At 44.5% G+C, this 25,554-nt stretch overlaps 1 protein-coding gene across 1 annotated transcript in view; it reads left to right on the top strand.

Moving 5' to 3' along the window:
* The first annotated feature begins 4,545 nt into the window (after positions 1 to 4,545).
* The window catches only part of CPOX (coproporphyrinogen oxidase), a 75,319-nt gene continuing 54,310 nt past the window's right edge, over positions 4,546 to 25,554 (top strand). Inside the window, exon 1 of the mRNA XM_085622347.1 lies at positions 4,546 to 5,235. Within this exon, the coding sequence (XP_085478473.1) occupies positions 4,752 to 5,235 (484 nt within the window). The 5' untranslated portion in view covers positions 4,546 to 4,751. The remainder of the gene's footprint in view (positions 5,236 to 25,554) is intronic.

The raw sequence follows: 25,554 nt of genomic DNA, 5'->3' as shown, positions 1-25,554 counted from the left end.
ATGAGGAAGGGGACCCACAGGAGGCGCGTGCAGTGGAAATAGCTGCTATCGGGATCTCTATTAAAGCCTATGGAGAATGTCGCGGTTTGATTTAAACAGATTAAAGACACTTCTAGCAGGAGTTCAAAGTTAAAAACATAGAGTTAAGCTTTTGAGGAGCCCACTACCACGGGAGTACCGAGGTACCACTGTTAACTGCCCCAGGGAAGCCGGGTGCATAGGTCGTTTTCGATGTCGGGTCGCGGGCTGATTTTCAATGGGAAAATGTACAAAACTGCTGCTAGCCAAAAGCGTCGATGATGCTGTGAAGATTGAAGTTGTAGATCTTCTAGAGAAGAACCTGAAAGCAGAGGGGACAGAGTCTGGGTCACGGCACAGCGACCAGGGAGCTCAAGGAAAAGAGCCCTTCAATGTCGGGTTCTTCAAGTGGAAAAGTGTAGTTTGGATCTGCAGCCACGGGCTCCGGGAGGCTTCAAGGAAGGCCAGCTTCTGGAGGGGGACTGTCCCACGACGGATGAGGGTCGCTGCGGTGTTAGTGTCCGGATTGGATCCACTAAGCCTTGGCAACCGCAACCCACGCAAGATGAACAAATCAGCTACTGGTGCAGACCCACGAGGTCTGTGAGAGGTCTCCTTCGAGGAGACTGCAGAGCAGGTCTGGAGCAACCAGGGGAACTCTTAAAAGTAAGGACTGTCCTCCGCCAGGGCCCACAAGTCGAGAGACAAGGGACCGCGGAAGGCAGCAATTTGGAGTGCGTAAAAGGGTGCCCACGGGCCACCGGAGTGAGCTAGGGCGCTGATCTTTGGCACAGTTGCCGCTGAGAGGTTGGCTCAATATTGGGCCAAAGCACAACTTCCCCACTGGTCAGGGTCGTGTGCTACGCAAGAGGTGGCCGGTGTACTGGGGTATCGGGGATCTAGGCACCCACGCGGTCCACGGTGCTCAGACTTGCTGGGCACGCTCACTGGCCTCTGGGATGCTAGAAAACCCACCTCAAGGTTGAGAGGAGTCGTCGATGTCCGAAGGAGCAGCGAAGTTCCAACCGGGTCACTTGCAGTGTTTCAGGTGCTTGCCAAGCAGGGGGGTAACTCCTTTACCCCAAGGGAGATTTCTTCAGTCAGCTGGGCAGCAGCTCGTCGAAGGTCAAGTCTGTGAAGTCCAAGATGAATCTGATTCTCCGGGGACACGTTATTCACCTTTATCCACAAGATTAGGGGAGTGTCCAGATCAGTGTCCACCAATGGTGGTTGAGGCGGGAAAGGGTGGCTACACCCTCTCACCTTTGTGTGTTACCTGCGTGGGCGAGGGGCAGGATGCCCCTGAACCGGTTCCAGGCGGTGTATGCAGAATGTAGGCGCTGTAGCAGCCCACGTGCAACTCTGAAAGGTATCCTATGGTGCACCCACCCAGTTCCAATCCACGTAGCCTGTCTGGGAAGGTGCAGGCACCTCCCTGCAACAGGATCCCTATTGTCCAGCTGCCGAGGCTGGGATTTTCCCCAGCAACAGGCTGCCAGAGTCGTGTGGGTGGCGAGTAGCATCCATTTTGTGATACGTGTGCACTTTTAAATTGGTGTCTAAATTCTGCCGCTTTTCCCATATCGCCCCTCTAGCAGGGGGGAATCATGCCCTCATGCCCATGACTGGACTGGGGGTATGATTCCTACATGTTTGACACCAAACACGATATGGTTCTGTGTAGCCATTCTCAAGTCATCACGCTATTGCGATATACTTATAATGCGGTTAAGAGTATGGTATGGCTACACTTCAAACAACCCAGCAATTGTTTTACGAGGGTTGCAGAGGGGCCCTACTCAGGTAGGGGTCCCCCCTCACACATATCCCAGCACCCTGCCTTGTAGGATTAGCAAGGCCTGCTTGAGGGGTGACCAATGAGAATACATGTGTTGTACATAGGTGGGATACACGGTACCTGTATCCCTGTAAGGGGGTGCAAGCACCACCTTACCCAGTCTACAGTAGTGGTCTGGTGGTGTCATTTGGTATGGCTGTCCCAGGGTGGTACAATAAGTGCTGCAGCCCCTGGTAGGCTTCTGAGGGACCCATGCCCTGGGTACCTAGGGTACCATTTACAAGGGGCTGGTAGGGTGTCCTCAGTATCCAATTGGAATGTACCTAGGGTACTCACATCATTTTTAGGGAGGAAGCAGATAGGCCTGGGTCCTGGATAGCAGGATCCCAGCCAGACTAGTCAAAAACCATCCAAATACCAGGCAAAAAGTTGGGGGCAACCATATAGTCAGATTCCACCTTCCTACAAATACAATACTGTTATGTTATGTTAATTAGTCTTCTAACGCGCACAGCTACTCCAAGGAGTGTCCCGGCGTGAGCATAGAGAAACTGAGAGCATAACCAAAACTCAGAGAAAAAGATAAGTTTTTAACAACTTTTTAAAAACCACCGGATCTTCAACACTGCGAAGCGCCAGCGGTAGGGCATTCCAAGCCTGGGTCGCCAGAACGGCGAGGGAACCACCACCTAGTCGATGCCGGCAGAAGCGGGGAACCTTTGCCAACCTGAGAGCGGAGGAACGCAATAGCCTCCCTGGGACATAAAAGGAGAACCGTTTCTGCAGATAGAGTGGCCCCAGGCCGTGTAGACCACGATGGGCAATAGTGAGAGATTTAAACTTCACCCGAGCCATCATAGGAAGCCAGTGGAGAGAGCGTAGATAACCTTGCATGCTATTCCTTAAGGGAATTTCTCCCAAAAAAGAAGCAGCCGCATTCTGCACCACTTGAAGTTTATTAACAGAATATGCCGGGATCCCCACATACAGCGCATTGGCATAGTCCAGGCGGGAGAGAATGAGCACACGGACCACTGACTCTTTCGCCATCTGAGGAAGGAGTGGTAGAAATCTTCTCAGGACTCTAAGGAGGCCAAAACAGCATCCCGCGAGTCTCTTTACTTGAGTTGTAAAAGAGAGATTATTTTCAAACCACACTCCGAGGTTCTTAGCAACGCAGCTGCTGGACGATGGAGGCGGGGACTAAGATGGCCAAATCGTATCTTTAAAACCAGGGGAGAAATTACCGTACAAAAGTATCTTCATTGCATTTTAATTGGGCATTCGCAAGCCACTTGAATGCAGAAGACAGGCAGAACTGAACAGAGGCCACGGCTTCCTCATTTTTATTCCAGGTAAATAGTAGCTGGGTGTCATCGGCATATGCGATCACCTTAGCCCCCAAATCCTCCGCCAATGTGACTAGAGGAGTAAGATAGATGTTAAACAAAAGGGGGCTATGGGATGATCCCTGTGGCACCCCAGTGGAGACCGACCGAGATGAAGATGCAGCTGGAGGAAGCCAGACTTGCTGAACCCGGCCCTCCAAAAAGGACTTAATCCAACCCCAGGCTGATCCAGAGACGCCAATCTCTGCAAGTCGGTCAAGCAAGAAAGAATGGGGAATCGTATCAAATGCAGCCGACAGGTCGAGCAGCACTAAGGCTGCTCTCCCGCCGGCATCAAGGCATTCTTGAATCGCCTCAGTCACTTCTACCAACGCCCCATTGGTACTGTAAGAGGAACGAAAGCCCGACTGGGCTGGATGCAAGATCTCCTCTCTCTCCACAAACTCAGTCAGTTGTCTGTTCACTACCTTCTCACAAACCTTGGCAAGGCTAGGAAGAAGAGAAATGGGCCTATAATTCCCAGGAATCAAGGGATTGAGGGCAGGTTTTTTCAATAGGGGAAGAATTTTTGCCTGCTTCCAAACACTAGGGACACAAGCATCCAGCAAGGAACGATTAATAATACCATTAACCTCAAAGTTGACAACCTCCGCTACTGACGCCAATAGTCTTGCAGGGCAGGGGTCAACAGGTGAACCAGATTTCAGTCCCTTCAAAATCCTCAAAGTACAAGACAAGTCGACGGGGAAAAATTAGCCAGAGAGTGACTAGGGGAGATAGAATCGGAAATGGATGACCAGGGATTGGATGAAGGCAATATGAAACTATCTTCAATCCCTCGAATTTTATCCAAAAAGAAATTAGATAAAGTATCACACCAGGCATCCGTCGCTGGCCGGGAGCTACCGATGATACAATAATACCTTACTAATGCTTGTTTGATGGATTGCTGTTTGGAATAGCAATGATGGAGAAAGCACAATCCTCGTCTTGTGTTCTTAACAGAATCAAAAATTATTTTGCGCATATGCTAGATAACGTCATTTTCGGAACGGCGGTCCTTGTATGATAACCCGTTAACGTCATAATACACTCTCTATTACAGTTGGCTTGAAACGGACTGGCCCGCCACTTGGTCATTACTGAGGCTGAAAAGCAGACGCTTCGTGCTCGCGGGCAAAATAAATATTTGAATACTGTCAAAGCCACTTGCGTAGTCGCTAGGGTTTAAGTTTATTACAAAGGCTCATTTACCGTGAGATATTTAGTGGGTAAAGTACAGAGTTCCAGCAGCACTTCCGTGGTGGTCACTGAACTACAGTTGTTATTGGGTCAGGCGGAAGTTCACTTTAAAGTCTCAATCTCTTTCATTTGGTTTCTGAACGTTGGATTTGCCTGATTCGAAGATGACTGCCGAACAGGACGACGTGCAGTACCGCATGCGCCGTTGTAGGTGCGCACTGTAGCACAGCCAGCAGTCCACGCTTCTTCCACTTTGACAGCTCCCAGTTCATACAGCAGGTTCGCTCAGTCCAGCTGCGTAGTTCTTGCCTGTCGTGCGGTGGTAAGACTGTACTCTTTTTGTCATGTGCCTCCTGCGGGTGGGCGCCTCCAGGGCGCTGCAGCCCTTCTATTCCCGGAGTCTCTGTGGAGGCCCTTGGTTTGCTGTACACACCTCCCGATGCTGGCCCGTACGACCCCCGGTGTCTTCCCGGCGGGGTCTCTGCACTGTGGAGGGGTCAAGAATCGACGGTGCTGGACCCGGCAGAGGTTGCTGGGTCCTGACAGGGGCAGCCTTTTTGCTCGGGGGTGCACTGTTAGGAGGCGGGCTGCGACGAGCACATATGGCCCGACTGGAGAGTCCTGGAGAGGAGGAGAGGCTGCTCGAGCGCATGTCTGGTTTCATGGCTCCGCCGGTGTCCCCTCTGAACACCCTTCTTAGCGCCCCTCGGGACATGAAGACTCGAATGGAGTTGTTGATCCTGGATACCCAGGCCGAGGTGTGCCGAGCCCTCCAGGAGGCGGACGGCGGGACTGACTTCACCGTGCACCGCTGGCAGCGGGAAGAAGGTAAGCGGGCAATGGAGTTATCTCCTGCATGCCCTTTTTGTTAGCTCGCGCAGGGGCGTAGGAGACACTAAAATTCTGGGGGGGACAGGGACAACCTTGTGCACTTTCCAGTGACCCTATACAAATCGCTGCCCGTTAAATACAATCGCATACTTTAGAAGTGAAATATTGAGAAAAGCAGGCATGTAGTCACAGTTTGCATGTATGCTTTATTGTTATTTACATTCATATAGTAATGAGACCAAATGTTTAAAAAATACATATATATGAATCTTGCATCTTAATGCACAAAGCAAACAAAGGCCGCTGACTTAGGGTGGGGGCGTCGTGTTTGCAAGTGCATTAGGGTTTGAAAAGTACCTGCTGCTGCATTCCTGGTCTCCAGCAATTTTCAGGCAACAATAAAAATGTGAAGATAACTTTGGTGATTAATGTTCTTTTTTTGAGAGAGATCGAAGGCTTGTCTAGTGAAAGTTTTAATTCAATAGGTCAGTGAGTTACGGCTTTTGTCTGGGATATTCTTTTGGTATTTGAAGTTTATAAGTTAAAATCCTAACATTGAACAGTGAGCTATTAACCGTCATCAAAGAGCTGCATAAAAACTTCAATGTATAGATTAGAACGTTATGATTTTTCCCCAGTCTTTCCCTATCCTAATGTTGGAAAATGGGTTCATTAGGATAGAAATCAATTCTGATTATTGAAGAGAACCCCCCAACCATGGTGTTATGTTTTACATTCTGAGTTTGTGTTTCTCTAGTGTTGCAAAGCTGCCCTGGGCACTCCCCAACTTTTTGCTGACTGGTACTGGTGGTACCTGACTGACTGACCCTGGCCTCTGCCTAAACAGCCAGTGCTATTCTGAAAGAGGCACTTAAAAATACAGTGAAAACACCTACATACACTAGGGTGCACTATGGGTTAGGGTACCCCTATGATTGGCATGACGTCTCCTATAAGGCCCTAGTACATAATAGGGCAGGGGGATTAGAACTTCTTTTAAGTCCCTAGAATATAATAAGGCATGGCAGTTTAGAGGCCAGCAGCCCTTTCTGCGCTTGCATGTGTGCACTGCTGAAGCCTGAGGTCAGTTTAAAAGTAGCCCTGTGTTATAGGGCTGCTTTTAAAATGCAAATTGTGCCCAAACTCGAATTTTGGGTTTGGGGAACTTACAAATTGATCAACTACAATGTTGGGGCAAAATTAAGTGGAAAAATGTTTTCCACTTAACTATGGCTGTATCATATTTGCCACATAATACATCATCTGCTGCATAATCTAACGATTTCCTCCAAAACAATTTTGTAGCTCAAACGGATCCCAAATTACTAAAAGAAATGTGACTTGTGTTGCTGTGAAGTTTAGGGCCCTTTGCAAAGGTTAGTAAAGAAAACAATTCCTAAGAAATCAATTGGTCCCAGACACTCCTAATGACACTCAAATTAATACCTGTAGGAGAGTGTAGTATGCAATCAATTCATACAACCAAAAATGTATAATGTAAAGGCACATTCAACAGGGAAATCTCATAGATAAGAGGCCAACCAAAGTCAATTAAATTGCAAACATCAATTTATTTCCCGCTGAATCATATTCATAAAATGCAAACTTAGGGGCTGACTACGATGGCAGGCGGACTTCAGTACCACCGCCATCGAATCGGGGAATGGGACCGCTGGCCTTCAAGGTGGAGGCCCCACGATAGGCATTACAATGCGACTGCCACTACGGTGTTCGCAGTGCCTATCTTTTACATTGCAGCAGGTGCTGCTGGCTGCATCATCCGCCGCAAAGTAAAAAAAAAAAAGGAACATGTTAAATATATCGGTGCCTGCCACATGGTGCAGTGATATGTTGTGGGGCATCATAGATGCCCCCCAGGACCCATGTCTGAGGGCCAGGGGTAAAGGGGCCTGCTACGGGCCCCCAATGTCCCTTTCGCCAGCATTTCCATGGCAGGTGAACCGCCATTGATAAGCTGGCGGGTAAGGGACATCGTAATCCCTGCTGCGGTGCATGGTAGGCACCACCAGCATTGTAGGAACAACGAGCCCCTCCACCACACCGGCGGGCTCAAGAAGCCCGTCGGGTGCGTGGTGGTTGGTCTTTCCGACCGCCAGGTAACCACCCGCCATTGTAATATGGTGGGCTGTGATGCAGTCACCAATGGCGGTGGGACCGCCACCGACTGGGTGACGTGGCGGTCCCACTGCCATTATAATCACCTCCTAAGTTTGGTGTGCATGCAAATCCTACATTGCCAACCCCTGGCAAGTTGCACTGCTAGTGCTGGAAAAAGGCCAATGGGTGAGGTGAACTGGCCTCAAGGGTCTTGTGACCTCAGTGACAGATTCACTGTCGATCTAGGATGTGCTTCTTCATATGCCTGCCCGTAAGACTGGAAGTGAACTGCAGTATGGATTGTGGTGGACAGGTCCACCTGCGGGTGCTAAGACACCTGGGCTTCTAAGGTCTATCGGGCCTTCTAAGGTGTAGCATCGGAATAAGCTCTGTCAGGAGTGTGGTATGGTGAACTGGTCATGAAGGTCTGAACATGGTTCTCCAGTTCCAAATTCAGCAGCTCTGGCCAGAGTGCCACATTCTCTCCCACACTGAACACCATACTGCCCCACTGAGAGAAACTCGCACTGCCTTCAGCACAACTCAATTGTGCTGCGACTAAATTCAAATTATGCACTAGACAACAGTAAAATGCTGCCTGAAAAAAAATGAATAACACCCTGGAAAAAGCAAACACTCATAGGGAATGCAAGAATAAGCAAAGCATGTGAACTGTAATCAGAAAAAAACATGGTTACCTTAACGGTTTTAAACTCATTATTCAGAAATCAGTAAGTGATTTTGCCTGAAAAGTTCAAGACATGGCTACAGGACCAGGAAGGGACCCCTTTCAATGTCCATTGCTTATATCCTTTCAAAATGTATGCAGTTTGGTTTAAAAAAGACCACACCCCCAAACACAGAGCCGCATTTTATGAGCTAAAATAATTAAAAAGTTGAAAACGATCATATTAAACGTTTCCACTCTACCCATCAACCAGGTATTGCAGTCCCGCGCACTTACCCACCCTGGGAAAACAATGTTCAAAGAAAGAAGAAAAAAATAAAGTAGCGCTTTCACTGGCAAACTCTGTAAAGTGGCGCTAATGTGTGTGGGTGTAAATAACAGTCTGGCCTGTCTGCTGTCCACTCTGTATTGCTTTATTTAGGTATTTAACTATTTTTTCCTCTCCATTCCGAGGTTTTTCTTTTCAATAGAAAACGGTCAGAAAATGAGGACATTTACAGCCAAAGTGTTCAGCCTTTTTTGGATCAATTTCACAGGGGAACAAATAAAGAAAAGGAGAGGCAAGAGAGAGTACCTTAAGAGCTGCCTCTTGAAATCAGCACGTAAGCAGGAGCGAGACAGAGACAGAAAGAGATGGAGGAATAAAGAGAGGAGGGCAGCCGCCAGAGGCAGATCAGGAGTAGTGGACACGGTCCTTGCCATGAAGGAAGAGACAGCGTTTATTTTTTCTCCGTTCTCTGCCCTTCCCAGAACGGCTGAGCCTTCCTGCAGCATAACAAAAGGCAGAGGGCGGGTGGCCTCTGACGCCAGGCAGGTCAAGTGCAGGGCCATTAGGTAGCGCTTTCGCGTGCTAATGGCCCTGCGATAACAGAAGGGAGAGGGGAAATTCCTTTGTCCCCTCGTCCCCCCCACCCTTGTCCCCCGTGTCCCCCCCACTCCAAAATCTGGGGGGGATATATCCCCCGCGTCCCCCACACTTCCTACGCCCATGAGCTCGCGCCTGTGTCTCCGTAGTGTCTCAGAAATATCCCCACACTCTAATTCTAATTTCTAACCCCCAATCTATGCCCAAACATCTGTTTCTCACACTCTGCTCTCACATCAGTAGTTTTATTCCCATGCCTGCGCTCACTTCTGTATTTTCACTTTCCAGTCTTACCTCGCCGACCCATCTTTCCTTCTTCCAGTGTCGCCTCCTGTCCCTTTACTCCTTACTGTCCAAGTGCCATACGAACCATCCTCTTTCCTATCCACTTGGTATTTAGTGTTCACATCCATACAACCCTCTCTCATACCATCCTGAGTATTCCCTGACCATGCTAGGCAACCCTTGTAACACGAGCTACAGATCCCTTCACATTGTCCCCTCGGTCGTTTCATCACTAACTTTTTCAGGCATTGTTTCGAAACCTTCCGATGGGATTCTGACATTCTATTTCTTCCTCTCTGAATATCTCTAATGTAATGCTTGTCAGCTCTCTGAAGTACCTAAAAGGTTGCACATAGCACGTTACGAAACTCTTAAATAAACTGTGGAATCCAGGCAGGTTGAAGCCCCAGATCGATGCCATTGTTTCAACAGCAATATAACTCCGAAGTGAAGCATGATTCACTAGTGTGTAAGGCATTATCACCGAGTGAATGTTCACGATTCATAAGCACCTACCTTCCCAAGGCCAGTTTTATTCTAAATGCAACAGTATGCAATGCTCCTATCCTAGACCATTACCTAACAGATATCAGCATCTAAAATACCATGCACAAGCAGGTATCTGCAGTGTCCCAGTGTGTAATGCATAATAACACATTTCAGCTTTCGTTTTTCGGCCTCACCAGGACGAAGTCTACATAGGATCATGTGAAAAATATCCAAAGCCATTCATGATGCGGGTAATCGCTGCATTCCTTAATATCTATTCCTGCCATTTCCTGTGTGTAAGGGTACTGGTGATTTCTCTTATGTGTGTGTGACTGGAGGAAAAGTAACTGTGCAGTGCAGGCTGAAACACTTCAACACTTTATACGCTTGATTCCACTGGATGCACCTTTACAGCTTTGTTTTCGCTAAATCAATTTGTAATGAAATTTAAAGGATGCCCATTGGTTGGCTAGTACATTATAAGAACTGAATAATTAACACAAAGACATGTTGATATAATCCACCAGTAACTATATCGCTAACATGTTCACTTCTCAATTTCCATATTCCACTATACTAGTTCACCACTAATCCTTTATGGGTTCGAGTAGCGTGCTACTCTCCAATGAAGCGTTTCAACACCCCATCAGGGTTACCAGCGCTATATAAATGCAAACCTTTTTCCCTTTCCTACCCCTTCCCAACACTTCTCAATCCAAATAACTAACATATCCACCTGTGGTAAATAATTTAATTACCGGAACTTAATTTGATGCGGAAAATCTATAATAATAGCTCAGTAAAATAAGAGGCAGAATCCGTGGTATTAGAGGTTCGGAACGGGCTTTATTCCAAAATCAATTCGAATTGATGGACTCCATATTCCATCACCACGAAGGTTCAGGAAGTGAAGGACCATACTTTATTGACAAGCAATCATTTTTATACAATAGGCATTACAGTGAAACAGATGCAGGAGGCGTAACAGTTGATAACAAAGATAAAAACATACATGCGTAACTAAAATAGGTGTAACTGGGCGTAACTTAAAGAACGTCATCAGGTATGATGTCACAATAGGGTGGTTTCATGAAAGAATTTCGCAATGTCAGCAGAAATACTTGGCAGAGATGCGCGCGCAGCAGCATGACGTGTGATAGACGTGCAACTAGGGGGTGAAGGGGACTTGACATTTAGCTCTACATGTGGAGACAGAAGTCTGGGGTTATGTCAACCTAATCCCAAATCATATCTAACATCCTATGTTTAAAGAACTGTGTTATCCAAAAAGAGAGGTCTCTTAGGATAGAATCTTATTCTATACTGACTATACTGACTGTTAGTGCGTGTACAAGCGTCTAAGTGTCTACACTAGATGCGAGGGCAGAAATCTTCCATAGTAACAGGGCTATGAATTACTTGCATAAAGACAGAGAAGCCGGGCCTTTTGCTCGGTAGCTGGAAGAATGTTTACTTAAACTACTAGACAGGAATGCATTGGGTGGGGAGCGGAGCAGAGCAGATAATCTTGAAGGTGAAATACAGTTTTTGGCAAGCAGACAGGTCGAGTCAGGCACCGTTAGCCGCGCAGGGAGTAGGACAAAGTTCATGGATACAGATGCGAGCTCAGACTGGAGCTTTCAGAGGCAGAAGGCAGGAAAAGGCTTAATGGCAGAATCAGGGCCTACTCGCCTGGACTGTAAAATGGGATAAATGAACCATATAAAGCCGGTGGCCTTTCATACATAGGAATAGAATATCCGGCCCATTCATGGCGGATCTGAAAGAGGACATGTTGACGGTGGACGCACATGTGTTTGCGTCTTCATAACTGGGACTGGAGGAAACATACATGTACTTGTGATTTATACATGAAACCGTTGGGGTCCAAGATAGGGGACATAACTGACCATAAAAATCCATATTTCCACATTCCCTCCTTGTCCCCTACTTGCCCTTAAGAGATATCAATCTTCATTAATCCGTTGATCTGTTCATATAGCATCATTTGTTCTTCTTTCTTCTTCCGGGATGAATGAAATCTTGGTGGTGGAATACACGATGTGGCACACAGACCACAAATCGCTGGTCCACATTGTAGGCATAAGCAGCAACTGAATAGTATGAGAAAGCCAATACCTAGGAAGGATAGGACCCTCCATCCAAAGGTAGATAATACACTCCAAAACCAACCGGACCAAGTCCAAGTGCCTGGATTCTGGTGTATCTGGCTTACAATCTTATGAAGACGAGTTATGGCTTTATATACAGATGGCGAATTTTCTGGTATGAAAATGCAACAACTTGATCCGATGACCCTACAAGCTCCGCCCCTATCGGCCAGAATGACGTCAAGGACAAGACGATTTTGAAGCACAACAATCCGCATAGCAGACTGCTCTTCTGTTAAATTGCCTAAGGCGGAAATAGTTTCGTTCACTACTGCTTCAAGGGTTCTGGTTAATCTACGTATCAGTTTACTATTGGTAACTGTACCTATATAGGGAAAGAGACCTTTATTGAAATCTGTGTATTTTTCCCATGCTGTTTCAGTGTAATCGACGATTGGGAGATCTCTCCGTTCTCTATTGTGTACTAGATGAGTATTTCTATGATAATCAGGAGGAGCTAGGAAAACAGGTGGCAAAAGGAATCCGATGTAACAGGTACCATCCCAATCTAGAGGCAAACGTATATATGCAGTCTGACCACATATGAAGTAGGAATGGCGAGAAGCTCTAAATGTAGATTTGCCTTGATCACTGAATTCTATTACAGTGGTGCATTTACTATGGCCCATGTGTATGGAGCCATTCTTTTTTATACACAATTCACCTTTAACTGGAAATACTGACATAGCGGGCAAAATTGGTGCAGCTTCAGATTCAACATTCAGGATCATGAGATTAAGCGTGAAATTCCCTAATCCATATACCTCATTTTCTAGATCAGTTCCTGTTCTTTTGGGAAGTCCCTCCTTGTTAGGGTAGCAGACTTTAAGCAAAACTAAGTTCAGGTTTCCCCATACCCAGTTGTCTTGATAAGTTACTGAGTTTGAATCGAGGGAATTAATTAAACTAAACCATGCTCCACAGGAGCCATTGTGTGTGAACGGATATGGAAAGAGAGGCAGAATTCCCTTATAGTTCTGATAGGGAGGGAGTCGGCCACATATCCAACAATTTGTAGCATTGCTAACCTGATGGGAATGATGTAACATACTAATAAAAGTGTTATTGCGCAGCGCAAATCTATAGGACAACTCATGCGGGGGTAATTCACTAAAAGAATGTTCAGCAGTAACATTGTAAACATGTTTAGAGATAGGATAATATATGTGCAACAATATACTTGCAGCGATTATTAAAAGACTTAAGAAAAACAAAATTAATAACGTCACTGTGCAATGACTACGCAGTGATTTACAGTACGCATGTTGTTTCAACTTCATCTTTCCGTTTCTTTCTCTATTCAGGTCTAAGGGATACATGTCAGAGACAAATTCGACCGATTCACCTTGGAGAGGACTTAAACAATCAAATTGTCTGACTTGTTAGACCTCAATTTTAGTCTATATTGTTCCTTGTCATTCAGTTCAACCAAAGGAAGCTTTGAGTCAATCGGTGAAGACACGCGAGGTGTGTCGTTTACATCGGACGGTAGTCCATGAAATTTCTTGATATGACTTGAATGTATCCAGCCTTTGCGACCTTCGATCTTCACGGCTGTCCTCGTGGTTAACAGTACGAGTTGAGGCGATTTCCACCTAGGATCCAGCTGAGATTTCCGGTCAAAGTTCCTCACTAACACCAAGTCCCCGGGAATTACGTCATGGGGTTTCACCTCGGTGTTGTCGGGAAAAGCTGCAGCTACCTGTGAACGACAAGATTGTAGTGCAGACATCAAGGAAGCCAGGTAATCTGTCAGCATATTACAGTCAACATCAGTTATTTTGCGTGGTATAGGCGTCCCCCACATATTTGGTGGTCTACCGAAGATCACCTCATAAGGGGATAGCCCTGTTCGAGAGTGCGCTACCATTCTCATGTAAAAGAGTGCAACTGGTAAGGCTACTACCCAGTCGACACCTTTCTCTCTACATATTTTGGACAATCTAATTTTCAGGGTTTGATTATGTCGTTCCACGAGGCCTGCGGCCTCGGGGTGTCGGACACAGTGAAATCTCCACTGATAGCCTAACAAAAGTGAAACGTGTTTCATTAGTTCGGATGAGAACGGCTGGCCGTTATCTGAGTAGACAACACGTGGTAAACCGTACCGTGGGAAGAATTCTCGAACCAACTGTTTGGCCGTAGTCGGGGCAGTGTAATCTGAAACCGGGTATGCCTCTGTCCAACGGGAAAGAGCACAGACAACTACGAGAACATATTTGAATCCTCGACATCGTTCCATCTGGATATAATCCATCTGGAGGACTTCAAAAGGGTGATCAGGAGGTTGAAATCCACCCTGTTCTACGGGAATGCTTTTACCTGGGTTAAACTGACAGCAGATCATACAGGTACGGACCTTTTGTTTGGCTGCTGCTCGTAAATGTTTGTTGAACCAAATGTGTTGAATGCTGTCTAGCATAGCTTTTTCTCCTAGGTGCGCTGGACTATGTACAGTATTAATGATAACTTGGACCATTGAATCAGGAAGGAACCACACAGATTTTTCCTTCGTCATCCATCCTTGATCCGTTTGGATCCCTCCTAATTCAGTCCATTTCTTTATTTCATCTGGTGTAGCATGTGTCTGTATGTCAATTGCGTCAAGAGCGGGATCTTTAACCATCATGCAATGTGTTGGTGTCGGAACTATTGTCTTTGTCATGTCAGATGTGTGAGTTTGAGCAGTCTGTTTAGCTGTTCTGTCAGCTAGATCATTGCCTTGGGAAATGATATCAGTAACTTTCGTATGAGCTTTACATTTCATAATTGATATTGCAGTGGGTAGATGTATTGCATCTAATAAGGCATGAATGAGGGGTCCGTGCTGAATGTGGGCACCGTGAGAAGTTAAATAACCTCTCTCTCGCCACAGCACGCCGAAGTCATGTACAACTCCGAATGCATAACGTGAATCCGTGTATATGTTGACTTTTTTATTTGTGGCTTGAATACAGGCTTGTGTCAGAGCGATGAGCTCTGCTGCTTGAGCTGACAAGATATTTATGCAATTTGTTTCAATGATTTCAGTGTCTGTTGTGACTGCGTAAGCGGCTACTAACTCTCCTGTACTTGTTCTCATACATGAACCATCTACATACAACGTCAGGTCTGGGTCTGACAATGGGACGTCTGTCAAGTCTTGTCTGGGTTTCGTCGTGATAGTAATAACTTCAATACAATCATGTGCTAGTGGGTCTGTTCCGTTTACTGGTAACAGTGTGGCAGGATTCAATGTACTACAACGTCTGATTTCTATGTGTGGCTGAAACAATGTTAATTCGTAACCAGTGAGTCTTGCTATAGTCAAGTGTTGTGTTTGTGTGCGGTTCAAGAGAACCTCTACTGCATGTGGTACTTGTACCGTCAATTGGTGTCCTAACACTATGGCATCGCTTTGTCGGATTGCTAAAGCTGTCGCTGCCACTGATTTCAGGCACGCAGGCAGAGCCTGAGCTACGGGATCTAATGTACTAGAAAAATAAGCACATGGTTTGTGTGATCCTGCTTGTTCCTGTGTGAGTACTGACAAAGCAGTACCTTCGCGTTCTGTAACAAAGAGTGTAAACTGTTTATTATAACATGGTGTTGCTAAAACGGGTGCTTGACATAAAGCTTTCTTTAGGCTTTCAAAAGCTTGTGTATGTTCCTGAGTCCAAGGGAGAACAGTCGATGTGGCTGCCTCCTGTGTTGTCAACTGAATGAGTGGTTTTGCTAGAAATGCATACTGAGGGATCCACTGCCTACAATATGAAGTGAGGCCTATAAAAGCCCGCACCTCCTTTTGTGTCTTGGGTATTGGCATGTTGGCAATTAACTGGATGCGATCGGGTGTAAGCTGCCTTCCCTCCTTGGACAGCGAGTGACCAAGGTAAACAACTCGCTGGACACAGAATTGCAGCTTAGAAGGGGACACCTTGTGCCCCTTTTCGGCCAAGAATTGTAAAACCGTCAGTGAGGCTTTTTCACATTCAGGTTCGCTTCTAGCGGTGATCAACAGATCGTCGACATATTGAAGCAGGGCAGTGTTGACTGGCATGTGTATACTGTCAAGTTCTCGTTTCAGTGCTTGGCTATAGATGCTGGGGCTTTCTGTGAATCCTTGAGGTGCGCGTGTGAATTTAAAGCTTCGTCCATTTAAACTAAATCCGAACAAGTATTGGCTTTCCGGATCTATTGGGACGCTGAAAAAGGCATTCTTGAGATCAATTACAGTAAAGAATGTTGCTTCGGAATCAATGGCTGTCAGTAATGAAGAAATGTCTGGGACTACGGGGTATTGTGGTACAATACATTTATTTAATTCGCGCAGATCAATAACCAATCGATATACTGGCGGGCTTTTGGATCAGTTCGTTTAAGAATCGGAATTATCGGTGAATTACATACATTGGATTCTGTTTCCACAACCACTCCTTGGGTAATAAGCTCGTCAATGATTTGCAGTAAAGCCACTACAGCATCTGGGGGTAACTTGTATTGTCGCATTCGTGGTAGTACCACTCCTGCCTTTAGTGTGACTCGATATGGTGTAATGTTCATGCAACCAACATCTGTAGGGCCTTGTGCCCATAAATGTGTGGGTAAAGTCTGCAGTCGGTCATCCATGTCTCGGGACACATAGTGCCCTTTGAAATCACGTAAGAACAATCTTACTCCTTCCGGAGAACAACATATTATAGCTCCTAGAGCTTTCAAAGTTTTTATACCTAACAGGTTTTCTGGACATGATTTAGTAAGCAATAAATCTGTAGTTCGTGTCAAGGGACCAATCGTAAGGGGAAGAGGCTGTGATACCTCGTTAATGATAGGTTTTCCTGAAAAGCCAAGGGAAATATTCTGTGAGCCTGAGAGGGGTGCCCCTGGAACTTCACTACGTTTTATGGTTGTTCGGCTTGCCCCTGTATCAAGTAAAAATTTTCTATCTTGGCCTAATAGTTCACTGTGTACATAAGGTCCTTCTTGATCTACAGGGACCTCGATAAGGGGTAAGCCAACTTCCCTCTCTAGGCTGTTTCATGAGTATCGTTGATAATCAGGATAGTCATACTGTGCGGTCTGGTACATCTGTTGTGTCGTTGTCTGTGTGGCAGCAATAGGCTGCGATGGTGGAGCTGTCATAGATTGTTGCGGAGCTGGCATGGACTGTGCATGCTGCGGAGCTCCTTGTTGGTTCTGATCCTGTCTAAGGGGCCGTGGTCTTTCTTTTGTATTACCTATGGCGATATTATGTTTTAAAACTGGACAATCGTGTACATAATGACCTGGCTGTTTACAATAGTTGCATGTCCCTTTTACAGGACCTGTTGAAACACTGGACTGTGTCATACCCTTTTTATGACCGTCAGCTGGAACTGTCTGGGAAACTAGCATTTTCATTTTCGTGTCCTTCATGCGTCTTTGTTCATGTTCTTGTTCCTCTCTAATTCTATTGTGATGGTACTGTAGCATTTGTAACATTTGTGACGGAGTGTTACCTTGCCATGTGCTCTCGAATTTCAATACTCTATTCTTAACTTGGGGCAAGGAATTTTCAACTAATTTTGTCACAAACAGATGTGGATACGATTCGCTACTTGCTTTTATTCCACTATTTATACCAAAACATTTTTCGAATCGGGCATAGAAATCACTAGTGTCCTCATCGTGCTTTTGTTTACAGGCTGAGATTGCACCCCAGTCTTCCTTTTTCGTAGTTAATAAACGTGGCAGTACCTGTACTAGTAAACCTGGTAGTGTTTTGGTCTTTTCCCCAAGCCCTGAACCTGGACCTCGAGCCTTTTCTTCGTTTTCTAATGCTGTCCAATCTATCTTTTGGTCTCCCACCTCCCAATCCTTTTCCTTGAGTTTTTCGTAAATGCCCGCAGGCATTAATACCTTCAATATTGTCATAATGTCGGGATAGGTATACTCTCCCATGAGCAACATGTCTTTAATTTCACGGTGGAAACCCGCTGGGTCTTTGTTATGACTGGGTACCACTTTCTTCATTTCTAATAGTTCTATTTTAGATATGGGTGTGTATACAAACACACGTTTAAACTGATTGTCATCACCTTTTATCGGGTGCACTTCGCGTAAGGGATTCTGTCTATCCATGTAATACGTCGTTCTTTCCTTGATGGGCAGTGAGACATGTTCGGGACATACAAAAAGAATGTACTGCTTTCTGGATTCTAGTATTTCTCTAATTAACTCAGTACCTGAACCTCTCCATTTATTCGTGAGTAATTCAGTCAATATATCAGGTAATGGACCAGGATCGGAGTGTTGGCTTTTATATAATATAAGTAGTTGTTGAACCATATTGATACCAGCTAAACGCTGTTCATCTGGGGTGAGGTTCAAAAACGTGTGCGCTAATGTATCATCACTATGTTTTCCGGGACTATCAACCCAATGAACGGCTGACCTGGCTAATTCTTGTTCGTCCATAGAATCGAGTATATGATAACCCCTTCGTTCTCGGAGTAATTTGTCAGCGGCTTGGAACGAATGTTCGGGGGACCTTATATTTATTATAGGGGTTTGGAAATTTCTGCTATTATCTGGACGTATCGGACGTATCGGATCAGTGAAACATCTAGTATTATTGCAAGATCTTCCTCTACCTACATAGGCCATGGTTTCTAACTGTCCTGTGGGCAGTTCTAATTCTTCCTCCTCCTCGGTTTGTTCAGGCTCGTCTACTGCTAATCTTTCTTCGTGTATTCGTTCTACTTCTTTGCGGATCTTTCGGCACATAGCTACTATACATGATCGTTTATCATGTCTCCCCTCTGATATATTCCGACTCCGTGGTAAGAATTTGCATTTCTTCCGGATTTACCCCTGGTCGGTCTTGATTTCTGATCACACAGTTTATGAGGAAACGTAACAGTTCCCCCTGTATCTCCACTTTCTGGTACTCCAAGGCTCTATTAATACTTTCAGAATCTCGTCCTGACTGGACAAAGTGATATATATTTTCTAAATGTGTAGTCATTCCTGGTAGTCTCCCTAAATATATTGCAGCTCGTCGGATACGTAATGATGCCAGCAGCATTTCGTCCCCTTTTCCGGGCACAGGGTCATATCTACAATCTATTAGGAGTTCCTTAAGCATGTCGGGAGTTACTAGTTTGGGCGTACGTTGGTGGGCTAATTCTTGAAAGGAAAGTTTATTCACTCTGGGTGGCGTGGAAAAAATGTTTGCTGTACCTCCCGTAGCACCACCTGGGGTGCTGGATGTGAAAGGATTCGTTGAACGTGATATAGCAACCATAGGTGTGGATACAGATGTAGAAACAGATGTGCTTGCCGGAACTTGTGTCGGAGTTTGCTGTTGCGGAGGTACAGACGGAGGAGGGTCTTGGCGTTGAACCCCCTCGACAGGCGGTCTGTGTGGCGCAGTATTAGCATACTCGGGAGCTGCGTCGTCTAAATAAGAGGAAAGAAAAACATCTTCTGCGGTTCTGGGATGCCCTTTGGGATGTACTTTTATCGGAAACAATGGGGGTGGCAAGTCTTTTGGTATCTCCGGAGTAGCCTTAGGTAATCCTTCGGCCAGAAGAGGATACATACCATTCATAAGGGCATTTCTTTGTCTGTCTATTTGTTCTGATTTTACTCGAGTACCTTCTTCAATTAATAGATTTTCTCGAACTTTATTTGAATTTTCCTTACTCTTCTCTTCCTGTCTGAGCGCTTTTTCTGTACGTCTATATGATTCTTTACGCCATAATTCAATGGCATCTTTCTGTGATTGTCTAGCTTTCTTTTTCCATAATTCTTCCTCTACTTTCATGATGCAATCTGCATCCCAGGTCCCAGCTGCGGGCCACCTCTGACTTTCTGGTAATTCCTTGGTGTAGTCTACCCATAAATCAAGAAATAATATGGCGTCTAGGCCATGTTTATGATACATGAAGTACCCTGGAGTGTCCCTAGGAGGAATGGGAACAGCTTCTTCGAGTACCCCTTTTCTAGTTTTTATCTGTCTTAATTTCGAAAAGAGCGGCATATTGAGAACTGATCTGATACCTAATTCTGAACACGTTTAATACAACAAAACACAATAATGAACAGTCATTCACACCACAATATGCAGAACGTATTTAAAACATTTTAACATTTAACATTTAATGAACAACAATGATGGTCCTTTAGGGGACTAGTCACTAAACATAATACTCGACACTAACTAGGTAATTCTGGATTAGATACTAGACATACTTGATATACTGCTAAACAGTACAGATACACTGCTGAAACAGTGCAGACCGGATTTGTGTACCCAAACCCGTCTTGACCGGCACAACCTATGTGCACGTCAGAACGCCTCCCCGACAATGGTACTCACCGGGTAGCTCGGAACGGAAAGCCTCGGAACTGAACTGAACTGGACTCGGACCGGACTGGACTCGACTCGACACTTCGGAACTTCGGAACTGTTGGGCCTCTGTATACCTCGGATCTTGCTCTCTCAGCTAGGCTCTGGTCGGGATACTTCGCACTTCTCACCGCCTCGTCTGGGTGTTGATCGCAGCCTCAGTTACCCCCGCTCGGCAGGAGGGAGATACAGGAAATCCTGTGGGTACGCGTTGTTGTCCGTCCAGCTGTGACAGGAGACCGGGCCTGCAACGCACCTCCGGCGCGTGAGATGAGAAAGTGTCCCTATTCGGGCGCCATATATGTGGTAAATAATTTAATTACCGGGACTTAATTTGATGCGGAAAATCTATAATAATAGCTCAGTAAAATAAGAGGCAGAATCCGTGGTATTAGAGGTTCGGAACGGGCTTTATTCCAAAATCAATTCGAATTGATGGACTCCATATTCCATCACCACGAAGGTTCAGGAAGTGAAGGACCATACTTTATTGACAAGCAATCATTTTTATACAATAGGCATTAAAGTGAAACAGATGCAGGAGGCGTAACAGTTGATAACAAAGATAAAAACATACATGCGTAACTAAAATAGGTGTAACTGGGCGTAACTTAAAGAACGTCATCAGGTATGATGTCACAATAGGGTGGTTTCATGAAAGAATTTCGCAATGTCAGCAGAAATACTTGGCAGAGATGCGCGCGCAGCAGCATGACGTGTGATAGACGTGCAACTAGGGGGTGAAGGGGACTTGACATTTAGCTCTACATGTGGAGACAGAAGTCTGGGGTTATGTCAACCTAATCCCAAATCATATCTAACATCCTATGTTTAAAGAACTGTGTTATCCAAAAAGAGAGGTCTCTTAGGATAGAATCTTATTCTATACTGACTATACTGACTGTTAGTGCGTGTACAAGCGTCTAAGTGTCTACACTAGATGCGAGGGCAGAAATCTTCCATAGTAACAGGGCTATGAATTACTTGCATAAAGACAGAGAAGCCGGGCCTTTTGCTCGGTAGCTGGAAGAATGTTTACTTAAACTACTAGACAGGAATGCATTGGGTGGGGAGCGGAGCAGAGCAGATAATCTTGAAGGTGAAATACAGTTTTTGGCAAGCAGACAGGTCGAGTCAGGCACCGTTAGCCGCGCAGGGAGTAGGACAAAGTTCATGGATACAGATGCGAGCTCAGACTGGAGCTTTCAGAGGCAGAAGGCAGGAAAAGGCTTAATGGCAGAATCAGGGCCTACTCGCCTGGACTGTAAAATGGGATAAATGAACCATATAAAGCCGGTGGCCTTTCATACATAGGAATAGAATATCCGGCCCATTCATGGCGGATCTGAAAGAGGACATGTTGACGGTGGACGCACATGTGTTTGCGTCTTCATAACTGGGACTGGAGGAAACATACATGTACTTGTGATTTATACATGAAACCGTTGGGGTCCAAGATAGGGGACATAACTGACCATAAAAATCCATATTTCCACACACCACTCAAATTACTTTCATATTTCGCCATACTAATTCAACAGTAATGCTTATGGGTTCCAGACTAGCGTGCTACTCGCCAATAAAGCGCTTTGAAACCCCATCAAGGGGTAACCAGCGCTATAAAAAATACAAACCTCTTTCCCCCTTCGATCCCACAACCTACCCTTCTCTGTCCAAATAACTGAATAACATATCCACCACTCAAATTACTTCATACGTCACTAAACTAATTTTCAACAATCATCCTTTATGGGTTCCGGAGTAGCGTCCTACTCGCCAGAAAAGCGCATCAACATCCATCAGGGGTAACAGGTTCTACATGAATGCAAACCTTTCTTCCCTTTTTTCCATCCGCTACCCTTCTCACTGTAAATAACTGACTAATATCCACCATTCAAATTACTTTCATATTTCACCATACTAATTCAGCACTAATCCTTAATGGGTTTCCGTAGTAGCGTGCTTCAACACCCCATCAGGGGTAGCAAGCGCTATATAAATACAAACTTTTTTTCCTCTGCTATCCTTCAGAATCCAAATAACTGACTAACCTATCCACCACTTAAAATTTACTTGCATGTTTCACTATGCTAATTCAATACTAATTCTCTATGGGTCCCGGAGTAGCATGCTACTCGCCAAAAAGCGCCTTGACACCTCGTCTGGGGTAGTAAGCGCTATATAAATGCAATTACAATACAATACACACATTACTTAGATTAAATGCCCTTGACCTTTCCCTCAGGGGACTACATCTCTTTGATTATACCTTATGTATGCAGTATCCCCAACATTCTAGTATGTGCTGCACTAATCCTAGCTGTTCTTTAGGCCAGCGTCCACAGTGCCCCACTGTGTCCAGCTCTCTACTTGATCCTTTGTTGGAAAACACCACAGTAACCATTGACGTCTTGCAACCACTGTGGTACTTTCATGTCCTTTTTACATACAATATGTGTGATTATAGGAAGCTGTATGATGTTACAGATGTCTACCTGTGAGACTCTGCTGCTTCTTCTCTTTGGGCAGATTAAAGACAAAGGACACCAAAGGCAAGAGAAAGTGGTCCCAGGTTTGAGTGGGACAAGGAGTAGGAGCTGGGTTTTGGGTGATCAGAGTTTGAGCTGGTCTTTGGTAAAATGTTGGTGAATTTTATGAGTGAATCTTTTACTTTTTTTTAACAAGGTTTCTCATTCCTAGGACTCAGGCGACAAAGCTCTCACTGTTAGTGCATTGTGGGAGGGACCTTTCTCCGTATGACTAGAGCCTGAAATAGTCCCTACCTTTAGATATAAGCATGAGGCCAAACAATAACGACTTTCTTTCACCAGAATGTGGGATTTTAACACTATATTTAGAATGCATGAATACAATTAAATTAGTAATAAACAAATGTCAGCTTTGCTAAAAGGAATAGATTATCTGGCCGGATATAACCACACGAATCATAAAATGATATTGCTAATGTACACAGTGTAAATCCACAGTCATATGAAGGCTTTCAGAGAGTAATAGGATGCATTTAAAATGTGCCAAAGGAGTTGTGTATGTTAAGTGTCCTGGACTTTGAGTTGTTATCGTGAAGCTCTTTCGAGTCTTATTTAAACACAGTTAAACGGAAGATAGCACCACAGAACTAATACTAAGGCAAAAGCACATTCTTCATGCATGTATGTTTCTGGTTAAAATGTACCCAGTGACTCAGTTACTTAATACCGTTTGTTAATTTGTTGGCCGCTCGGATAATCCCCGAGTGAACTGTTATGTTTTATGAAGGAAATAGAAATGTGCCTAACTGGTGTGTGCTAACATGTGAACTGTTTGTTCTCTACTAAGTAACTACATGACTTTGGTGCCATTTGAAGCAAAATTTGTGATTGAAGCATAGTTTTCAAAGGAAAAAACCAAGCCAAATATCATTCAGCAGATATTGCTGTGGAATGACATCACATTAAAATAAATATGGTTCTGATTACAGCCCTCATTGTTAGTATACTCGGAGATTTGACTCCTCAACCAATACAAATAATGAAAAAAACATTGTAGCCAGTTCACATTCTTTTTTTAAACAATATGCATAAATCAGGTCAAATATTTCCACTTATTGAAAGAAGAAATATTTTGAATCCAGTAACTCATTTAAAACAATTTAAATTTCAGGTACAGTACATATAGATATATGCTTTGAAAATCAAACTATCTTCATGATGCGCAAAGTAATGATGCACAAGTACATACCAAATACCAGTCAAAGCTCAGCGGTTTCACACATTTCAAAATCCAGACTATATCAAAAAGCTTTAATTCAACCTGTGAGACTAGTGTTAGGTAATGGCACAATATAGAGTTGGTTTCAACAATTGGTGGCCAAACCAGTTTATATCTCCTAAACAGACCTTTATTTGATAGCAAGCATGGCTTATTCACAGGGCCATTGCAGGTTCAATTGCTAGAAATCCAGCATCATTTGCACAGCTGTTCAACCATTCATCTTCTGAATTGACTCCTCACTGCAAGTATTAGTGGAAGAAGAAATCCCTTTTTTCGGAGTAGGCAACGTTTGGATGCGCAATAAGGAGCTTAACCTCTTCTATGCCCATGACGAGATAGTCTCGTCATGGACCCCGCCCGCTAATACAATGCCCGGCACAGGAGGGGGAAAGGGCGGGGCACTCAAGGGGTTAAGAATCGGTTATTCATATATTGGTTTAGCCTGTGTACCCTAACTGCAGCTTAGAACATGTTTTCCTCCATACATTATGTTGAAGGACTATCTCAGTCCTAGCCAATAACAGTACCATCAGTTTGAAGTTGGCACTTAGTTGTTTTGGGCTCATTCGCAAAAGTAATCTGTAATGATTACCTACATCATAAATACTTAAGTTGAAGACAACTGGAGCTGGAACAAGTAAACCACTGGCACTACTGGTTTCTAAACATTAAATTAATTAGCTAATTGCACGTTTCAACACAACTTAAACAAAAATACGTTTTGATGGCGGCATGCAGTTTAAAAAAATCTTCGCTTGCATGCGTACCATATAATAGAAACCTTTGCTGGATTTTTATACAACTAATACAGGGGTATATATATCGAATTATGAATAGGACGAGATGTTTAAGAAATTCAGTCAAATCCACTTGTTCCATTTAGAGCCATGCAGTGAGGTGACGGATCATAGCAGCTTTCTCGTTAACTGATGGGTATGATAATAGCTTCTCTGATCACACCAAGGCTCATATTAAGTCAGGATTTGGATTCTAGCAAGGCTTTGATTCTGACTTTTTTCTGATTTAAACTGTAATCTCAATATACCAGTGCTTTAGATGTGTAGGATCTCAGAAATTTTACAGGCTCAGTAAATGCAGAGGCTCTGGTTTAGGAATGGGATCACTTTAGGCCAGATATCTTATCATGGTAGGGGTCTAAAATATTCAAGTTTTTTTCCTTATACCGGAAATCTGGTAATAGCATAGTTCGGAATATATCATTTTTCTATTTGTACCATTGCTTTTTTACTTGTTTAAGTTTCCAATAAATTGCTTTTATTTCCCGAAATTTACTTTAAATATAACCAGAATATACTTGATATCCAGTGCCCCTGTTCCCAGCTGAAGATTAATTCTACCGCTCAAAGTCTGACCTTCTTTACTTGACCATATTATTAGTGGTTGCTGGAAAATTCCTCTTTATTGGCAGAGTTCACGGAGTTCTGTCTACTCTGTGTTCCACTTGGAATGTCGAGTTCTGGCAAAAAAAATGCCAACCGCCATGCAGCAGATTTTTTTCTCGCGCTTGGCTTGCCAATATTAAGTTGGTGAGCGCAAG

The sequence above is a fragment of the Triturus cristatus genome, chromosome 8 (genome assembly GCF_964204655.1).
Source record: "Triturus cristatus chromosome 8, aTriCri1.1, whole genome shotgun sequence".
In the NCBI taxonomy this organism is placed as follows: domain Eukaryota; kingdom Metazoa; phylum Chordata; class Amphibia; order Caudata; family Salamandridae; genus Triturus; species Triturus cristatus.
This window is presented reverse-complemented; position numbering and strand designations above follow the sequence as displayed.